Source organism: Arctopsyche grandis, chromosome 7 (genome assembly GCF_051622035.1).
Source record: "Arctopsyche grandis isolate Sample6627 chromosome 7, ASM5162203v2, whole genome shotgun sequence".
Taxonomy (NCBI): domain Eukaryota; kingdom Metazoa; phylum Arthropoda; class Insecta; order Trichoptera; family Hydropsychidae; genus Arctopsyche; species Arctopsyche grandis.
Genome location: NC_135361.1, coordinates 2697375 through 2718319, shown reverse-complemented (window position 1 = coordinate 2718319; position 20945 = coordinate 2697375). Strand labels below are relative to the sequence as shown.

The 20945-nt window shown below is 33.9% G+C and overlaps 1 protein-coding gene across 1 annotated transcript in view; it reads right to left on the bottom strand.

The window, feature by feature from the left end:
• LOC143914929 (uncharacterized) overlaps window positions 1–20945 on the bottom strand; it is a 218411-nt gene that overhangs the window by 82855 nt on the left and 114611 nt on the right. The window contains exon 5 of the mRNA XM_077435339.1: window positions 18277–20767. Within this exon, the coding sequence (XP_077291465.1) occupies window positions 18277–20767 (2491 nt within the window). The remainder of the gene's footprint in view (window positions 1–18276; window positions 20768–20945) is intronic.

Here is a 20945-nt window from a genome sequence, read left to right as displayed (position 1 = left end):
TTACAGTTTTATACCCGAATATCCTGAATTTGAATGTTTGAGTTTGGCGTATTTTTCAATAAACATTTTGAAACACGCATATTGCTCTGAATATTATGGGGCATGTTTTTTTTATTACAATTAATTAATTTACAAAAAAACCGAAAGTATCGGTAATACCGGTGTCGTTCTTTTTTTATTTCGATAATACCGGTATCGGAAATTCCGGTATTTTTGCAATCCCTAAGTCAAATGTACAGATATTTCTCATTCTCAGAGTCTCGTTTCATCTACCCTATCACATATACCAACCGATCAAAATAAATAAAAATACTATAGTTACATTATATTTGCAAACTCAAGTCACAGATGCACGCACGCACACACCTTCTATCATAAATTTAAGCATATAGAAACAAGTAATATGTACATAAACATAATATTTCTTCTACATCAAAGTGGATGAAAGTGCCAAAGTACGATCGACAAGATATTATTGGTTCTAAAGCATGCAAAGAATCATAACATGTCGAATATATGTAGGTGGAGTAAGCTTACGTTATACTAATAACATTTTTAAGGTTTATGAGCTCTTTTTCCTATTATGCTGTACATTAACATTAGAATAATATAATACTATGATTACTAACAAATTAAATTAAAATTGTAAAATAGAAAATGATCAGTAGATCAGTAGTTATTAAAATATGTAATTTAGTAATAATAAAAAGCATTTAAAAATCTAAAACTAATAATATTTGTTAGAGCTCGATCGCTTAAAATAAGGTTTCCGTATTTAGATATTTATTACGTACACGAAGAGTAAAGCTCCCTATTGTTACTAACACAAGCTTTATAATTCAATGAACAAACTACATAGAAATAAATTTAAACTAACGAATGAACATTCAATAAGCTGTAATTAAAAAATATATATATATATATATATATTTACTGGATACTGTATTGGTCCATTTTGCAGCTCAATACATATAGATTAACTGTACCTATACATTTTGCTTATATAAATTAATAAGCAAAAAGAAAAAACCCTACGATTAATACTATTTTTAAGGAATTATCATCTGTTAGAATATTAATATTATTTTCACAAATTTATTCCAGTTGGAAATACAATGTATAGATGGGTATTTTCGTTAAATTATTGAGCACTTTGTTAACGATAATACTACTTCTTTCATACCCTAAGCCACCCCTGAATAAATATACGACCCTCAGCTTGAATTCAGTCCATTTTGATAATTTATCCTCGTACGCGTATAATTCCCATGAAAAATTGATACAACCACTCTGGAAAATGCGTCCAACATAAAAGATCGAACAGATATACACTAGTATTTATTTTAACATATAAAACTTCGAAAAAATCGATTAAAATTTTAGTTGAACAAAATCTAGCGGACAATGTACCCGCATAAAATAAGATGAAAAACATTTGAAAATTCGCATTTTTCACTCCTGGCGTGTGCGACAAGCGAAAAAGCATTGCCCGAAATACGAATACATACTGAAAAAAATATTCGAAGCATTTTCCGTAACATTCTCTGACACGTTCATAAACAAAACAAATCCCAAAATCTATACACACACACACACCACTCGGGAGAAAATTCCACCGGGTGAAAAATTGAATATAAACACGACGTGAAAGCACACCTGACCGATGACGAATGGCGTAAACGAATTCGTAGATATTGTATAGGTGCAATACTAATGCAATGGTTCGGTGCAACCATTGCATTCGTATTGTGTGCATGTGTATGCACTCGGTGTCGAAGAACCGGGAACTAATTACGGGTCAGACGTCCTCATTAATAAATACCCAATCGAGATACGAGACGACACATCCTATTTATTCCTGATGCTAAATCGTCCGGAGCCGATGGTGATGCGACTGCTTCACAAACTGTGACAAGTTTAGCTCACCAAGGCTCAATGTGATGAAAATTGCACATATGTACAATTTATAAAAAAAAGACGCATTGATCAATAAGAAATGGCTCGAATAAAATGAAAAATTTATGAAAATGTCGCAATATTGTTAAAATCAGTAAATTTATACATTCACTAGTCAATGCGTGTACATTAGTAAACATTGTGTCTAATGTATATAAAAATGAATTAAACATACATATTAGACAATTCAAAAAACTTATAAAAGCATTATGTAGATATGTATATGTTACAGTGAAAGCATATTTCACGTGAAAATATATTTTCAACAATTCAAGCAGTGAAAATGTATCAAACAATAAATTTACAACGTTTAACTCTATAAATTTAACCCTAACAACTCACTCTTAAATGAATAAGGCCAACCCTTACACCTAACCTAACCTAACCTAACCCTTAAATAATAGCAACCCCAACAATCTAATCTTAAATGAATAAAACCAACCCTGAAACTGTAACTGGTTATGATTTCACTGAAACGTCAGTGAAAATATATTTTCACTTGAAATATAATTTCACTGTGACATACATATATTTAGGCATTTATATTAGTTAATGACTTTATATAAGTCAATATTTATTTTTCATACATTTACTTATCAAATTAGTATGTATGTATATATTGATTAATAAGTGTATATGTATGTATATGTTACAGTTGAAGAGTATGTTCGAATTGTAATATATTTTGACTGGTTGGAATATATTCTTTTTAACCTGATACCAACTATAGTTGAAATGTATTTTGACTAGTTGGAATATCACTCGACTAGTAAATTAAGTTGGAAAGTCATATTTTTATTTTGAACACATACTCGGAGTTATCGTAATACGATACTCTTTACCATAATTCATATTACCTAGCAAACATTAACTCATTATTGGATTCTAAAGCATTCGTAAAAACACCAGACCCGTTAAAACTCAACTGTTATATTACAACTGGCACACATTGTTGAAAGTGTATTTGCGCTTATAGAGCTATAATTTACTAGTTGAATTGTATTCGAAAATGAATGACCTAAAACGCCAGTTGGAATATATTACAACTGAAAATATACTTCGACTGTAACATATACACAATTCCCAAATTGTAAATGCATCCAATGTATTATTCTTATATTTATTCATCTTTAAATATGTACTCCTTTAATACATACCCGGAATTTATTAAATACCTGTATATAACCACTGTATTATATGTATGCAATTTAAAATGACATATATGTAGAGTCATTACCAATTTTAAATATATTAAGTAATACAAACTAAGCTCGCAAACCCCATCATCCTGAAGATATAATTAAATAGTTGAAATATATTATAACGCCAAACGAAAACTGAAAGTATACTTTGACTGTAACATATACAATATACATTGATTAGTAAGTGTATGTATACAATTACTGTAATAAATGTATAATATCAAAAATTTTGACATGAATTTAAATTAACATGCATACATCGAAATTACTATAAAAATTAAACAACCAAATTTTAATATGTAAGTTAATATATGAAAAATTTATATAATTAAGCACATTATCAACACAAATTCACTAAAATGATTGGAAATCTCCTAATTTATTATACACAAGCTAAAAACTGGAAATATTTTAATCAAAGCATACAAATTTGTATGGTCTCGAAAAGTTTCTATACGTCCTTGAGAAAATATGCATATGTCGTACATTATATTAAAATTTATGAGTGAAGAGCTTAGAATAAAATGCGAAAGAATTTCTTGCAATTGCGTGAGAGTGATTTTTCTCAGCCAAAAAGTCCGCGACTGACGTGCGAATTTAAGTTGAGGAAAATTCAGAAAACCCACGAAGATAGATTGAAAATTTAACTTAGTCATCGACATTATTATTAGTTTATTTGTACGAAAACGATGATGATACATATTAAGTTCCACACCCGTGTATATTTTATAGTCATCGCAATATTAGGATCATCACCAAAATTAATAAACGAAGTAGGCGTGGAAAGCTCCAGACGTTACTTACGAAAATAAAAAAAAATCATTTAACTATACATCATGAATGATTTAGATATTGTAATATAAACGCAATAAAGCAATAAAAATTTAATCACCCGCCACAAATTTATTTATGTGAAAAAAATCTATTCATGTGAATTGGTTGTTTCAATAGGATCAAAATTAACAATGCTTCTCACAAAATGTATCATTGACATTACTATTTTCATTGAAATGCTACAACTTTCAATGAAGATCTTATTTCCGAGTCTTCTATCAAATTATACTTCGATAGTACATAGATCATCATCATCTACAGCCATTCGACATCCACTGCTGGATGAAGGCCTCTCCAACACGCTTCCACTCGACTCTGTTTTGCGCAACTCTCATTTTCCTAATTTCGTCTACCCATTTTCCCTGCGTTCTTCCTTTTGCTCTTTTGCATTCTCTCGGGTACCTAGCACTTCTTATATTCTAGCACTTCTTTTGTCCACTTTTCCTCCATTCTTCTATCCACGTGGCCCACCCATTGCCATTTCAATATTTTCACTCTATCCACAGCCTTTGTCAACATACTTCTCACACATATATTCCGTTTTTGTCTTTCCTCGTTATGCCAAGCATACAACGCTCCATACTTTTTTGAGTGCATATGATTTTGTGTAGCAATTTGGCGTTCAATGTCCAAGTTTCACATTCACACGTCATCACTGGCAAAACACATTGATCGAAGATCTTTTTCTTCAGGCAAAGTGGCATTTTTGATTTAAAGTACATAAATACTTATTACGAAATGGTCAGTTATCAGATTAATGACATTTCCAAACCTTCAGAAGCGTCTACTGCAAAATCAAAGCATGTGTAAGATCAATCAAGTACAAATTAGTAATCGCACCACTATTCGAGACCACACTTGGCAAAGTCACTCCCCTTGACCGAGCGAATAAAACCGAGCTTGCGATTTTTCTTTTGGGTAGCTTCCAAAGAAATTTTTTAACAATTGCACTTCGTTGTCTTATTCGTTTCGACATCACCATCACATTAGGCTATCCCCATACACTACATATTGGATAATTGATGACTAATACGTTGATCGTGAAACTATCACATTGCATATACATATGTATGTACTGCAAGGCCCACCCCCACTCAACGGAAAAGGTGCGCAAAAGCAAGAATCAGTATGAAATACTAGCATGCGCAGCTTTTTAGTGGACATAAGGCGGGCCTTCGTAAATGGAACGACTTATCATATATATAATATCGCTAATCTGTCTGTCGGTCTGAGATAACGCTCACCGTACTATAATAGTCTTTCGATTCGACAAACATATATATGTACGCCACAGCTAAACCATTGTCAAAACGTATATACGAATACAATAACAAAATAAAAAAACTTCTATATATACTAATTGCTACCAATGTTTCATCTTGAAAAGAATTTACCACAGTCTATTAATAATTTATTTAATTAATTAATTAATTACCTTTTCTATTGGAGTTTTATATTGTTTACGTGTAGGTAGGTAGGTAGGTGGTTATTACCATTTTTTTTTCATATTAAAAAATTAAATATAAATATTTAATTACATATATTTAAAAGGTATTTGAAAAAAAATCGACCGCGTGGGGATCGAACACATGACCGATGACACATTTTATTTAATTTTTATTTTATTTAATAACTTAATATGCCAACACCTAATATAGTAAATAATATAAAGTTCATATTCACATTTATAAGAGAACCAAACAATCCAGTAGTTCTTACAAGAAAATCAGACTACGGCAAAATCAATTCAAGTTTAATTCCCGAGTGAACGCTACGCCATCATAACCTTGAGCATGAATTGAAATTTCAATCGAAAATATTTACATTGCAAACTTTCAAGATTGGCACTTTCGGAACCAAGGTCTGACATATTATTTTTGCATTTTTTACACCCCGTATAGGAGAATTTTCCGAAGCGGAAAAACCTTACCGTCACACGATCCTTGAAGAAAAACAAACATCGCGAAAGTGGAACATCGCACCACATTAATTGGTCATGATAAAACGATCCTTTCCCATCCTAACTAAACATTCGAAAAGTGCGATTCGAATTCGGCGTGAATGAAACCGGAAAAATGCGAAACGTTGCCAAAACGCATGGCCCTGCACAGTGATTCCCGATTTAATGTTTATAGTCGCTTTTTGACACGCATCCAAACGGGCAAAAATACACGTACGAATTATAAAAGAGACAAGCATACACATGTATATAATTTTTCGGCGTAAACAGAAAAATATACATATGTATTGTATATCAAAAAAGGGAAAATAACCCTGTAGAGCGAAACGAACCATGCTTTGAAAAAGAGGCATTTCCACAAGCAGACGTCCGCGTCCGGGGACGAGTCCTCGTTTTGATACCCGCCCACCATGCTCCTTTTTGGACCCCTACTGCAAATTAATATTCAATTATATAAAATCAAACCAACACCAAAGTGCTGCTCTGCAACATGTGAAGATGGGGGAAATTAACAAAAAAAATAAAACACGCGTTGTAAACAAAACTGTTAGATACGAGTTGGGTTGGTGCGTAAAATTCACACGGTTAAGAAAAATCAATCGTTAAATTCAGAATTGCTATTTACAAAAGAGCGAACTCAAATTAAATAAGATGGAAGAAACATAATCGATTTTGTATTAGTGCTAGACAAAAAAAAGGCAAAAATAAAAATATATGTACAGCGTACTGTCGATTATCCCGACTAATGATGGGGAAAGGGGATAATTGAAAAACACGGATAATCCGGACTATTAATTTTTATTTCATCTTGAAATCCGTGTATTTAAAAATCAATTTAACAATTTACTTTCATCGGGGAGAATTAAAAAAAAAACCCTATTGGTTGATTTATTCAAATAAATTTTTGGGTATATCCTCAATATATCCAATATTTAATCGCCATAGTTCTTTATCAACGCTAAATAAAATAAAATTATATCGCGCGCTCATATTACCATTATTAACCTATGCTTCACCTGTATGGAATAACGCCTCGAATACTAACCTTTCCAAGCTCCAAGTAATACAAAATAAATCCCTTAAAATAATTTATAATACACCCATATATACTAACCTGAAAAAACTGCATGCCATTTATAATATTCCGTTTGTTACAGACATTACTAACAAACTAACCAGTAGATTCTATGACAGAATCACTAATAACCATACTAACACACTTGTGAAGAGTCTCGGTGATTACAACAAAATGTCTATACCCTCCAGGTATAAACACAGATTACCTAAACACAATCTGCTTTAGGTCATCGACTTTAGAGAGTCTTTAATTAATATTATGTATTACATGTATTATGAACATTTATAAGGATTGTAAATAGGTTTTTGAGCTCTTTTTCCTATTATGCTTTAGATTAACAATAAAAAAGAATAATATAATACTGTGATTACTAACCAAATTAAATTAAATTGTAAAATAGAAAATGATCAGTAGATCAGTAGCTATTAAAATATATATAAAATGTATTGTGAACATAATTTCGTAATAATAAAAAGCATTTAAAAATCAAAATCAAATAAATTTTCAACATAAATCGTATTGTGCCTAATGCAATTGATAAACTATGGATCATTTGAATCAAACTCTAACCATGATGATTTTTCGACTGACAATTGAAATGCCTTACAAAAATGCCGTTTGTATAATCCTTCAAATATTATACAAATATGTATATAACTTTCCTCAAGTTTGTTGGAATCCAATCAATTTATATAATTGTAAATAGGTTTTTGAGCTATTTTTCCTATTATGCTGACATTAACACTAGAATAATATAATACTATGATTACCAACAAAATTAAATCAAAATTGAAAAAAAAAAATTATCAGTAGATCAGTAGCTATTAAAATAGATATAAGATGTATAGTGAACAGAATTTAGCAATAATAAAAAGCATTTTAAAAAAATCAAATCAATTTCTATCTACGCCTAGAACGTTTTTCTTCCACTATAGAATTTATGTTATTACATTCTATAGAGGAAGTATTTCATTCTATAGTATAGTGTTATTTAATTCTATAGTATAGGATCTACATACATACATACATACACACATACATGTGTATGTAGATGAATCGATTCATTTTTGTAAGCAAGGATTTTAAAAAGACCAGTACGTTAACGTTGTTTCATCAATGAAACTGCCAAGTCAATAATGGTTTGAATTAAAAGGTAGTAGAATTATTTTGGTTTCATTATGCTTTTGTTTTATAATAAAAAAATCTATAAAATGTAGAGTTTATGCACAGATACATATAATATAATCGAAAGTACATCATGTATAATACTAAGAAACAATTCTGTGCGGCAAAAACGAGAACGTACGTTTGACAATATTGCCAATTTTATCGTGAAATATATACGAATCGTATATTCCCATTTTATATAAGCTTTATCCTATTGCTGAATAAAAGGGTCGAACTTATGAAGATACATATTTACCGACCAAAAATTTATTATTGAAAAGATCAAGATTCAAAAGCAAGACGAGGCAAGCTCTCGCTGTTATTTATAATAACGCGGTTTTAAATATACATAGATCGAAAAGAAGAGCTCATAATATAATATTTAACTTAATAGAGACTTTGAATGGAATTTGCGAACGGGCGCATATTCACGTAGTAAATTGGTAGGATTATAAATAATTGCATCTTACATTTATTCTATGATACATTGAACCATAAATTGAAACCATAGTAGATAATTCTTAGCACATAAACGCAATTCATATGTCCAATAGTGTACAGTGAGTAATCCCTTCATTGAAAATCGAAAGTACTCTACTTCAAATGCTCATATATTATAGATATGTATGGTAGGTAGAATTATTTATATCTGTAGATCCCTAATATACACCATGAAGCACGATCGGTGCGGGTAATTCCCGTTTCATCCTCGAATAAGAATGGAACTTCTATTTACACGGTACTTCCGCGAAAGAAATTAGTCGACACGTAGATTTCAATGCATATTAGTAAATAGCATATCTTTAGAAAATTTTCGTCGTGTTTGATACTTAAAAAGATAATCTGCATATTATGTAGCGAGTAGCATGGAAAAATGTAAATTTTCCACTAGATTTTCTTTTTCGATAAGAAAATACTAACTATTATATAATTATTATGGTGGATATCTCTATACTTAATGAAATAATAATACGCATATTGACAAATTGAACTCATCAAACTGACAAATGGAATCATCAATTAAAACTTAGCTTCAATAATCTTAACATTTTTGCGAGAAGGGATACGGAATGCAATATTTGAAGTCATCGATTTAATATTTCGAAGGCTGGGCGATAACGATGACAATGTAATGTCGGAACAAGTAGGAAAGCTTTTCAACCAACCCAAAAAAAATGCAACAGAGAGACTATAATGGACAGCATAATATTTTGAACAAAGTGGTCACGGGTTCAAATCCCATTGGTTTCTGCTGGCCAGATCGTTTCCTATCAGAGTTTTCCAATTTATATGATTTTCATTGAAACGGTTCCAACAAATTGGCAGTCTTACCCATTTTCTCACAAATATAGAGTTTTCAGCAATCTCAGATTTCACTGAATTGTATAAAATGCTGCCAATTCACAAATTTAACCATAAATGTGTTTGTGGATTTTAATTCATATGTATAGTATTTACTGAATTGTCTAAAAAGTGCTGCAAATTTACATATTTGACCATAGACGTCTTTATGGATATTAATTGTTATGTATTTACTTTTTATAATAATACTTGTATCAAATGTACAATGTTTCTGGCCAGGAAGGCGCATTGGGGTTACCTGTAAAGCCTACCTGGTGTAAATAAAAAATATAAATAAATAAAAAGAAACGTGAGTCTAATATGATAGGTGAGATTTGAATTAATAAAAATAGTCATATAAAAGTTGACCCAACAGTTACGTATATTGAAAGTTTATCTTAAATAAAACACATTTTTATATGTATTTTAATAGTGAATACAAGAAATCTTTATTTTATGAATGTTTTGTTTATGAAAATTATATATGGAATACAACATCTTTCACGTGATTTCGTTTAAAATTAATCATCCAAATTAATCAAATTACAACCTAAATGGATGAAAATCAGCTTTGGATTCGACAAGAAGGCGCCACATTCTATACAAGTCATTAAACAATCGCTTTATTGCGCTCGAACCTCATTGATCGAGTCGTTTCCTGATTTGCCTTCATGATCATGCGATTAAACTAACTCGGATTACTTTCTTCGGGGGTTTTTTTTTATGTCTACGAAATATAGTGTATTGTAAATATGGACCGTTTTTCATGGACTCAAAGTTTCAAACGATATCATTAAATAGCACTGAGCAACAAAAAAAAAATACCAGAGCGAAGACTAATGAATCTTTACTAATTTTGACCCACTGAATTCGAATATGATAATTATTTTTGTTGGTTCACTCTCTGTTTACGAGATATGAGCATTTAAAAAAATGCGCAATTTTTACAGTTTTTTGGCTTTTGCGGTCTTTAACTCAAAATCTAGTATTGCTGTGATCAAAATGAGTATTGGAATCAATAGACAGATGTTTTTTATATTGATTGTGATATTACATTGCTTACAATTAACTAGCTTTATTACCCGGCTTCGCTCGGTATTCGTAATATAAGCCGCTTAAACATGACTAATCTATTAGTAAACATTTTATTAAATTTATTTGAATAGTTTTATTTTATATCAATTTATTTGAATACTCATTTGTCTTTTTATTAAATTGACTCTCACGAACAAACAAACATATATAGTAAGTCTCTTATAAAAAATTACATGTACACCCCCGGCGTCTGCGCCCCCTAGAGGGCGAAGCCCTAGGGCTTCGCCCTCGGCGCCTACGCCCCCGGGAACTTCAAATCCTTTAAATAAACAGACTGTCGACTATTAATTAAATTGACGAACAATACATAGGTACATACATACATACAAACATACATACGAACAAACATACGAAGAAACTTGAATGTTTTATCAGTAAGATTATCTAGCGAATTTTAAGTCAAAAAATTTTTTTTTTCATGCTATGCGTTTATTTAGCCAGGTTTTTTAATTTTACCACGTTTATAAATATTGGTTTTCTATCTCAATATTTTTTCATATCTAAATGTACTAGCTCGAGCGGTAATTGCGTTAAAAAGGCTTTCATTGGTGCCAATGTCCGTACACATTTGTGACGCAGATAGCGTTGGTGCAAGCGAGGTGTACATACGTATTTTAAAGCAATGAAATATCACAATCAATAGGAAAAACATCTGACTATTGATTCCAACACTCATTTTGAACACAGCAATACTAGATTTTGAATTAAAGACCGCAACTGTAAAAATTGCGCATTTTTTAAACGCTCATATCAAACGAACCAACAAAAATCATAGTCAAACTTAGTAAATATTGATTAGTCTCCACTCTGGTATCTCAAAAACGTGACTTTTTATTGCTCAGTGTAATTAGCTAGTCGCTCTAAAAGTCATTGTGTGCTCCTTTTGTTTGTATGTATATTTCCCACTATAGTCCTCAAATTTTTGAAAATGTCGTTGGAATTGGGAACTTTCCACAATTTTTTACTATTATTTTCGATACTGCTACAATCTATATCCGATGTACATACATGTGTATAGTTAGACTAGAACCGAATAATTATTAAAAATCCAGTCAAACTTGAAGAAACAACATCAAACAGGACGCGCAAAAACATCTAATGTTCACATCCAACTTCAGAGCCGTCTCTCGCGGATGATCCAGGGATTCTACAGATTTATTTTTTTCGCATAACAAAAAAACGAGAAAAACGCATTTGTAGTATAGTACGAGACAACGACCGACCTCACCGAGCCAAAATAGACATGGCGAACAGACGGACGACCTACAAAACGATCTCGAATGCGCAAGCGTACATATCACCACGACGAAGATGATGACGACGATGATGGACTCCAGCGATCGACACAAAACACATATGTACGTATGTATAGGTACATACATATGTATGTATGAACGCCCCACGCTTTGAGGGGCGCTGGTCGCTTCTAAAATATATCCCGGGAGTTAAGCGGAAAACCCGATGCGTCCATGAAAATACGACCGCGACGAAATATATTGCAATGCAAGTCGCACGTCAAAATGTGCAAGTGCAGTGTTAAATGGCAGCACAAAGAAAACGAAGCGAGTGCTGTCAACCCCCGCGAGACCTTATTTCGATTAATATATTGTTGTCGGTATTTAGAGAATCATTTGCTTGAATACATATGTACATATGTATAATAAATACAAATTAAACGTTGTATCAAATCGAGTGCCACTTATACATATATGCATTTGTATTCGCACGCTTCCGCGTTGCTTTCTTTATTTCGTCTTTTTTGTTCGGAATAATTCTAGATGATTCCGAGTTATATATAAACGGCGTTTGTTTGTGTTCATTGCATTTTGTATCCTGGGAAAGAAAACGGGGAAAGAACTGAAGCATCTTGTTTCAGAGAATATTCACTTAATTTACGTACTTCAAAGGAAAGTGGTAGAAATAAATTTAAGAAGAGCATGCAATCGTTTAAAGTAAGTTTCATACTATGCACATACAATGTGAGAACAAAACTGTGTTTCATATTAAATTGAACAAAGTTTCTCAACTACGCTGACCACATTTGTCACAAATAAAAAACATACGTACATTGCAATATTACCAATATTTAATACGAAAAAAAAAATGGATTCAAAGCTAGTTGTATAGAAATTCTATGCTACCTCAAAAATTTCGATAAATCGTATTCTCCAGTGGCAGGTAGCTTACAAACATTTCACTCTTTCTGGACTCGACTATTTTAAATGGCTACTTCTGTAGCTGAAATATTATTAATGCATATCTTTTCCCAAAAAACTGATATATACAAAATTCAATCAATCAAATAATTAATCAGTAAAATTAACGGTGACTATCAGAAATGTTAGTTAAATAATTACATTAAACAAAATGGTGAGAAATACAATGATATTGCCCTTGTATATTTTTGTAGAGGCAGTTTTTTTGATCAATTTTTGACAAGCAGACATAAACATTCGTCAATTTTTACTTACCTCTTATACAGTTCACATGGTTTTCGTGTTAGTGGTCATTTTTTATATCTCTTATCTCTTATCCGATCGTTTTCATACTTTGCCATATTGCTCATTTTGGTCATCAATATACGTTAATGTATCGTCTGCCATTACGTTGGAGATAAAATATCGTATACAATGCGTATCATTTATTTACTAGACTACATATACAATTCACACGTTTATTATTCACATACTTTTGTTTCATAATTATTATATAAACTTTTATAAATTAGAAAATATTATCAAAGCGTAAAATGAAAAACAGGTATCTCTTAAAATATGTCACTTTTAATTATTTCTAATTTTGACTCGAAATCACAAAGATCTCTGATCTAATCAAAGTCGTCTCAGTCGACAGCAATAAATGTTGCAAAAAATAGTGTGAATAATATAATAATCAAATTATTGATTCGAAAAGACCGGTTTTCAAACATGTAATCAGGCGCCAAATAAACTATCACTTCCGGTTTGGCAAACTCGCCCAAAATTAAAACGAAGAAAGCGCAAAGCGGAAACGTACATTAAGAAAATTAAATTTGTAAACATAAATTGTAAAGATAGCATATTTATGTAGTACCAAAATAAGAGTCATAAACTCGACAATACAAGGCCGACATAAAACAGTAGACTAGTACCTATCAAACAGCTGATCGCTCTGACACATGCTGAACGCAAACACGCAGTAATTGTTATGACAGATCAGTCAATGATTAATTAAACAAATCGAATAAATAAACATTTCCAAAGTATGAGTCAATATGTAAAAAAAAACATGAGATTAGTGAATATGTATTCATGCTATGAAAACATTAAAAATATATGTACTATATATTTACATTTAAAATGCTGAAACTAATATAATTTGTTATAGCAGGCCGAATAGTATACATACATACAAACGTGTCACTGTCCTTTCAGACGAAAATAAATTTCACGTTAAATAATCGCCGAAATCATAACGCATGCATACACACACGTTCATATGTGAAAATAGCACTGTGAACTTTCTTAACTGTGGAAAAGCTACCTTTCAGCTGAACCAATCCTAGGACACCATCGACACGGAATAACAACACAATAATAACTAAGAAAAACACACTGCTTCGAGTAAGTATTGTTTCTATTCGCGACACGTTCCCGTTTCGAACTGACTCAGACGAGGCTCCTCTCTCGACTATGGCTGGTGTAATGATGATGACGGCGACGATTATGATTGTGGCGTTGATGATGATGATGATGATGACGGTGGCTGTGGTGATGGTGTTGGTGATCGCAACCAAAAACTGAAACAGTCCAGAGCTTTGCGAGAAAACGGCGAAGACCTGGCCCAAATCCAACGGAACGCTTCCGAACTTGTGGTCCGTGAGAACGGTCGTAAAATTCGAAACGAAAATAGCCGAAATTGATTAGTTTTGATAAGTATGAATTTACATTAAAAATCGTACCAATCTTTCATAGCGGTCGATACAACTTTGGCTAAACGATGCAACGCGAAAAACTATTAATTCTATCGTAAAAGCAATCCGTCTCATCCATCTGCACTAGTCATAAAGGTAAATTGCAACCACTGCAACCAAACATACGTTCTAGGCTTTACGATGCACCCCGGTTTATGTGCACACTTTAACCAAACACTTCCTATGTCAACGAGTTGAAAGCAAAACAAAAAGATCGACCGATTCGTACAGCGAGATGTCAGTGTCACAAATGCCACAATGACAGTCGAGACGGATGTATTTGGCCATAACAAACATATTGAATCACCATTATAATATAAACATTTTAACATTCGTTATATAAACTATGAGTGAATTAAAAATATATAGGAAAGATGATGAGAACCTATAATGCAAATTTTATAAGATACAGTGTGAAAAAGAACAAGAAAACGCCGAGGCGAGCGCAGTAGGCGAACAATGCCACTGAACATTTTGGGCGATTAACGTCAGGCACTTTTTCGTGGGAGAATTTCCAAACGCGTCTAACACGATATTTTTGCACCATCGTAATGGCAGAGGATCCATTTACTTATATTGATGACCAAAATGAGCAATATGGCAAAGTATGAAAACGATCGGATAAGAGGTAATTTTTTTTCAGAATTGTAATCGCAAGTGAAACATAAAAAAGGTTTGTAAAAAGTCATAGGCGTTTAAACAATGAAAATCTGATAAAGCGAGAGGGTGGCGGAAAGGCAAATAAATACGGCAACTTACCATTAGACGTCAAGATCGTCAAAATTGTAGCATTTATCAAACTTGTCTATTACGAATATTTTTCACCATCGTACCGGCGGATTTGATTTGAATATATATTGTTGACCAAACCGCGCAAAATTTCAAAGTTTTAAAACGATCGGAATAATGTGGGATATCATAGAAGAAGCTTATAAAAAAATATGAAAAAATGTCTTATTAAAAAATTTGTTTTAGTAGTAGGAGAACATCCTAAAGGCAAATTCACACAAAGAGAGAAAAAATACAGCATTCCTAGCACATATTCATGGTACACGGTCCCAAAAATCACCCCACCCCCCCTGGAGATTTTTCGGTGATAGTTTATTCTTGTATTTATCCTTGCTTGACAGTGATCGACAACGGTGTCCGGATCCAATATTTGAAGAAATGTAGGATTACTTGTCAAAATAATAAGATCGTACGAAATAATAATGAAATTAAAGATTTCAAGCTTTTATTGTTTAATAATTAAGTTTTAAACAAAATTAGTAAACAATTAACAAACATAGATAAGCAAGTGTCTCGTTTCTATTATAAATTACCCGAAAAGCGAAATATACTATAGCCGAAAATATAATAAAATACCCGAAAAGCTAAAATGAAAATTAAAACCTGACAAAAACAATGCTTGTAATTTAACGAAAAATTCCATTTTTGAAGGCACACCCCCACTCCACGAAAAAGATGCGCACGCTTGAATAATGTATTGAAAGTTGCTTTGGCGCACCTTTTCCGATTAGTGGGGGTAGGCTTTCGTAAATAGAATGTCTTCTACTTATACATGATGCTACATTATTTTTTAAGCTCCAAAATGGTTTCCTTGATTGTTCCAATTTACTGAGTAAGGTTGGTTTCAAGATCCCAGTTAGGTATTCTAGACACGTTGCACTCTTTTCACTTAATCCTTTCAAAACCAATTCCCTAAAATATTCCTATCTAGAGCATGTTTATCGTATGCATAACGGGAAGCTGAATGACGTTGATCTATTCGGTATTTCCTTACATCAATTCAGGACTCCCATCAGGAGATTCTTGATTGATTGATCCATTTCTATTTCTATATTCATTTCTATTTCTATATTCTTCGTTCAATTATATTATATCACTTTATGTTTATCCAATTATATTGTCACTTTATGTTTAATTATGCATTGTCCTATTTAGTCATATTTTAGTTTTTATTATTTTCTTTTTCATTTGTTTGTATATACATATGTACTAGATATATTATGTATTTTGTAAAAATCTATAACTGGGCTCGGATGTTATTTTGTTATATTTATTCTTTGTTTTTATAAATTTCCATCAGGTCAGTCCATAAATTCGTGCACATTTTCAACATGCACGGGATTCGCGATGACTCATTCATTACTAAACCAAAAAGATTTCGAACCTGTCAAAATTTGTCATCGCTTGACTAATGTATTAGTCAGTCTGTCACCAATTTTCATAAACATTGGACGCATATTAGTACCCATAAAAAAATTAATATCGATAATCAATACAAACGTGCTGTTTTATACTTTTTATTTTCGTGTGGCGAATCTGCCAGATCTGCAGCGATAAAAATTAATAGTGTACATGGTGAAAATACTTTCATTATAAGGACTGCCCAGAAATGAATTAAAAATTTTAAAGTTGGAAAAAGCAGCATTTATGATGAATCCCGTTCAGGACGTCCTGTTAATTTTGATAACGATTTCTTAAAAATCTTGTGGAGTCAGAGTTACAATTAACAGTGGATCAGATCGCAGAAAGGATGGATTTATCTCACGTAACAGTCTGTCGTCATTTTTCATTTAAACATTTCCTGAAAATGCGCACAAACCTGATACATCTGAGGCCTGTTGATTTTTCAATAAATAATGTATATTACACATCTGACTATGTCAATTTTGAATTTAAACGTATGTTTTATATTTCGGTTAATTTCACGTAAAAATAAATAATGCTCGTACTGTTATAAAAAGAACAGACAGACAGTCCGATTTCAATATATTTTTATACCAAATATAAATACAGAGGACAATCGATTCGATATAAATAGTGAGACATACTTGTAAGTGCTGATCTTATATAGCTATAATAGCGAAATGACACACTGTAACATCAATCGGAGCCGATAAGAGCTCTCTGTTCAAAGATTAAACTAAAAGCACTCACCGCTGAAGATCGAACCACCGTACGAGACGTTCGACAGCCATTGCCGAACCAGACAGAATACAACGAAATATTATTTAATTCTTATTATACGAACTGATTGAGAAATTAAATTTGAATTTTTAAATATCAATTTGACATTTGGAAATGTGTCAATAATCTATAAAAACGTTCGAACGTTTCGAAGTCTAATTATTTCTATTGGGTAAACGTCTTCTTTTTTTTTCATCTCTTTTTTTAAATTTGTTTATTATTAAATTCAAGTTTCAGAATCGCTATAGTTCAGCAATATTTTCGTAACTTTGGAATGCCACATCTGTTGGAAGCTATCATAAGCGCTACCCAACCGTGGACGCGAACCATATTTTTTCCCAACACAAAAGCGAAACGTGTGTTATCTAATTATATAAACACACACACACACATATTTACATTCAAAATTAATCACACTTAAAACAGATATAAACGACTCTACTATACTAAAAAAAAATGCTCAAAAACTATTACGAAACAGTCCACAGTGAACATAGTCCACAGAATCAATAGCGTCCGGCCATAAAACAACATATCGTCCACAGCTTCTCCCCGTCTGGAACTTCCTACTGGAGGGTTCTAACAGACCAAATCGATACACCCCGGTGCAGTCTGGATGCATTCGTGTGTGGTTGTGGGTGTGTGTGTGCAAATAAATACACTCCCCACAACAGCAGATGACACTTCAAAAAGTCACGTGTACTAAAACTAAACTTACCCAGCTATATGTTGTAGTTCATCTGCTGTCACAGGCTGGGTTTTGAATCTCTCGCTCCTGTTCTGGCGCACTTGTCTAGCAGCGGCTGCTTCCGTAGGACTCTTCAGATGCTTCTCCATGCTTTGGATCCTTTCAGCGATCGACGGGAAGGATGATGGTGCTTTAGATGTACTTTCAGGACTCGGTTCCCTGGAGGAGTCCGATCCTCGATCCGGGCACCTTTCGTCGACTAAGCTGCGCCTGTTGTTCAAAACGAAGCTCAGCTCATCGCTGAAGCTCGAAACTAATGATTTTGATCTGTTCGGGTCGCGAGGGCGAAGGTCTCGCCTTTTAAGTACGACATTAGGATATTGAGGAGAGGGACACAGTGCGGATTCGAAATTTCGAGGGGAGTTGCAGAAGTCTTTGACTAGAGAGGGACTTTGTAGTCGACCTGAGGAAAATTTGGAAATTTCAGGAGACTCGTCCCCATCTGAGGTTCGTTGAGGACTTGTTGCTGGGGCTATTGGTTCGCTGTAAGAGTTATCGAGTGGTACTGAAGACGCCTCTTCGTCCGAATAGAACGATAAATGTGGTCTGGGTGACTGGCTGTGCTCTCGAGACTGACTAGATCCTCGCTGCTTGAGTATTGGTCTTACATTCGAAGATTCAAATTCTGACTCTCCGGGTTTACTTCTGAGCAAGGACGACCGCCTTGAGCTTCGATCGTCTTCGCTGTGGTCAAAGCTCGAAGAGTTTCCATCTTCTAACTTACTATGTGGAGGTTTTAGAATGGTCTTCTTCGGTTTTTCGTGATCGCTATGATCGCTTTCAGTGAGTGATTTCTTTTTGAGTATCGGTTTGGGGCCGTCGATGACGAAGACTTCAGGACAGGGTCTTTCCTCTGAAAAGCTCTTCTTTTTCAAAATAGGCCTTACACCGTCTTTTTCCTCGACTAAAATAGCACCCTTGGCTGCTGCTAAAATTACCGCTTGAGCTATAGACACATGAGAAGACGTAGTACTACTACCTGAGCTCGAATTTGACTTTCTTTTGAGTATTCCCTGGGGTTCGGGCGAGCCGAGTGACCTGTCTTCGATGTGGAGATCTCCATCTCGACTGTACTTCCTCTTAAGGATACCTTGAATTTGGCCATCTGGAGAGCGGCCTCTGATTACTTCCTCCAAGGAAGATCTTCGTTGTGATTTGAGAATTGGTCTAGATTGGGAATCGTCTACGAAAGCAACTTCAGGACTGCACGACCTGTGCCGGTTCACTTGCGATTCGTCTAAGCTTCTCCTCTTCTTCAAAATACCCTGACCGTGGCGGCGAGATTTTGGTCTAGAATCTACGACATTAGGAGAAAATGTGACTGGAGGTGTTGGTACGTTCCCGCCCGAAGAAGTTCCGGAAGAACCGTGCTCTTCCTGGAGCGACTTTCGTTTTAAGATCGAAACTGGAGTATAAGATATGAGAGGTTCGTTTTGCTTTTTGTTGCTATTAGGATCTAAGCCGTTAGTAGCGCTGGTTCTTTCGAAGTCTAATAAGTGTTGGGTCACTACGTCTATGTCATTCAGTCTTTCTAAGACCTTTCTAGACGTAGATGGTGCGTCTGAGCTATGAGTTTTATTACTAACTGGAGCTAGATTTGTATCACAATTTTTAGTAAGCGTTTCAACGTTCGTTTTATCATTAGTGGTATTTTGAGAATTGTTCGTTTTCCTAGACAGTCTGTCCACTCTGGCAAGCGTTTCTTTAGTAAGTGCGGCAAGGGCGTCCATACGAGTGGTGAGCCTTCTGTTAGCAGTACTTCTAGTTTCTATTTTAGGTAAGCAACTATCTACGGAAGACGCTTTAGAAAAAGTTTTACTATCTACTTCTAAATTGGCTAGCTGCTTCAAATTTTTATCCACGCCCGGAGTCATCCTTTCCGGCCTCTTTCCAATTCTAATGTCTTCACTTCCGTTCGTATACTTGGCGTCGTTCACTAAAGAAGACGATCTTCTTTTGACCCTACTCTGTTCGGTTTCACTAGAAGAGTCACCGGAAGCTTTGGAAGAATCCCTGCGCACTTCTGCTCTCAGACTTTTGACTTTATTATTTGGCAGAGTCAACTTTGCTGAACTCCTCAAAGATTTGCCAGAAGGATCTACGCGCTCGGGCTTCTTGTTGGAAGGGTCCAAGCCGTTGGCGAGGTAAGTTTTTGTGTCCTCGTCTGAAGACTTCACACTACTAGCTCGAATATTCGATTTAGTCATTAAATCTACACTTCCTCTTTTCGCTTGAGGTTTAGTGGCACTAATAGAAGACAGAGGCGATTGGGAGGAAGAACGGTTGCCGACGCGTTTGTTCAGAGCGTTGGCGATATTTTTCGCATTATAATTATTAGAAGACGGGTTCTTTCCGAGGAGGACGACAGGCGTTCCATTGAGATCCGGGGAAGTTCTTTCTTCTATTTTGCTATTTGTTAGGCGGGTTGTCGCCAGCCGGCCCCTCCTCGTCACAGCTTCATCTGCAACAATAAGAAATAAAACGCTATTAGAATATGAGTAAATGTGTAGAATGCAGTGTCACAGGGTCAACGGCCACGATAACATCGCACCACCCTGTATATTTATTTATGTATAATATAGTACGTGTATGCGACGCGACGAGGTTCTATAAATGGAGCTATTATGCGCCGGTGCACG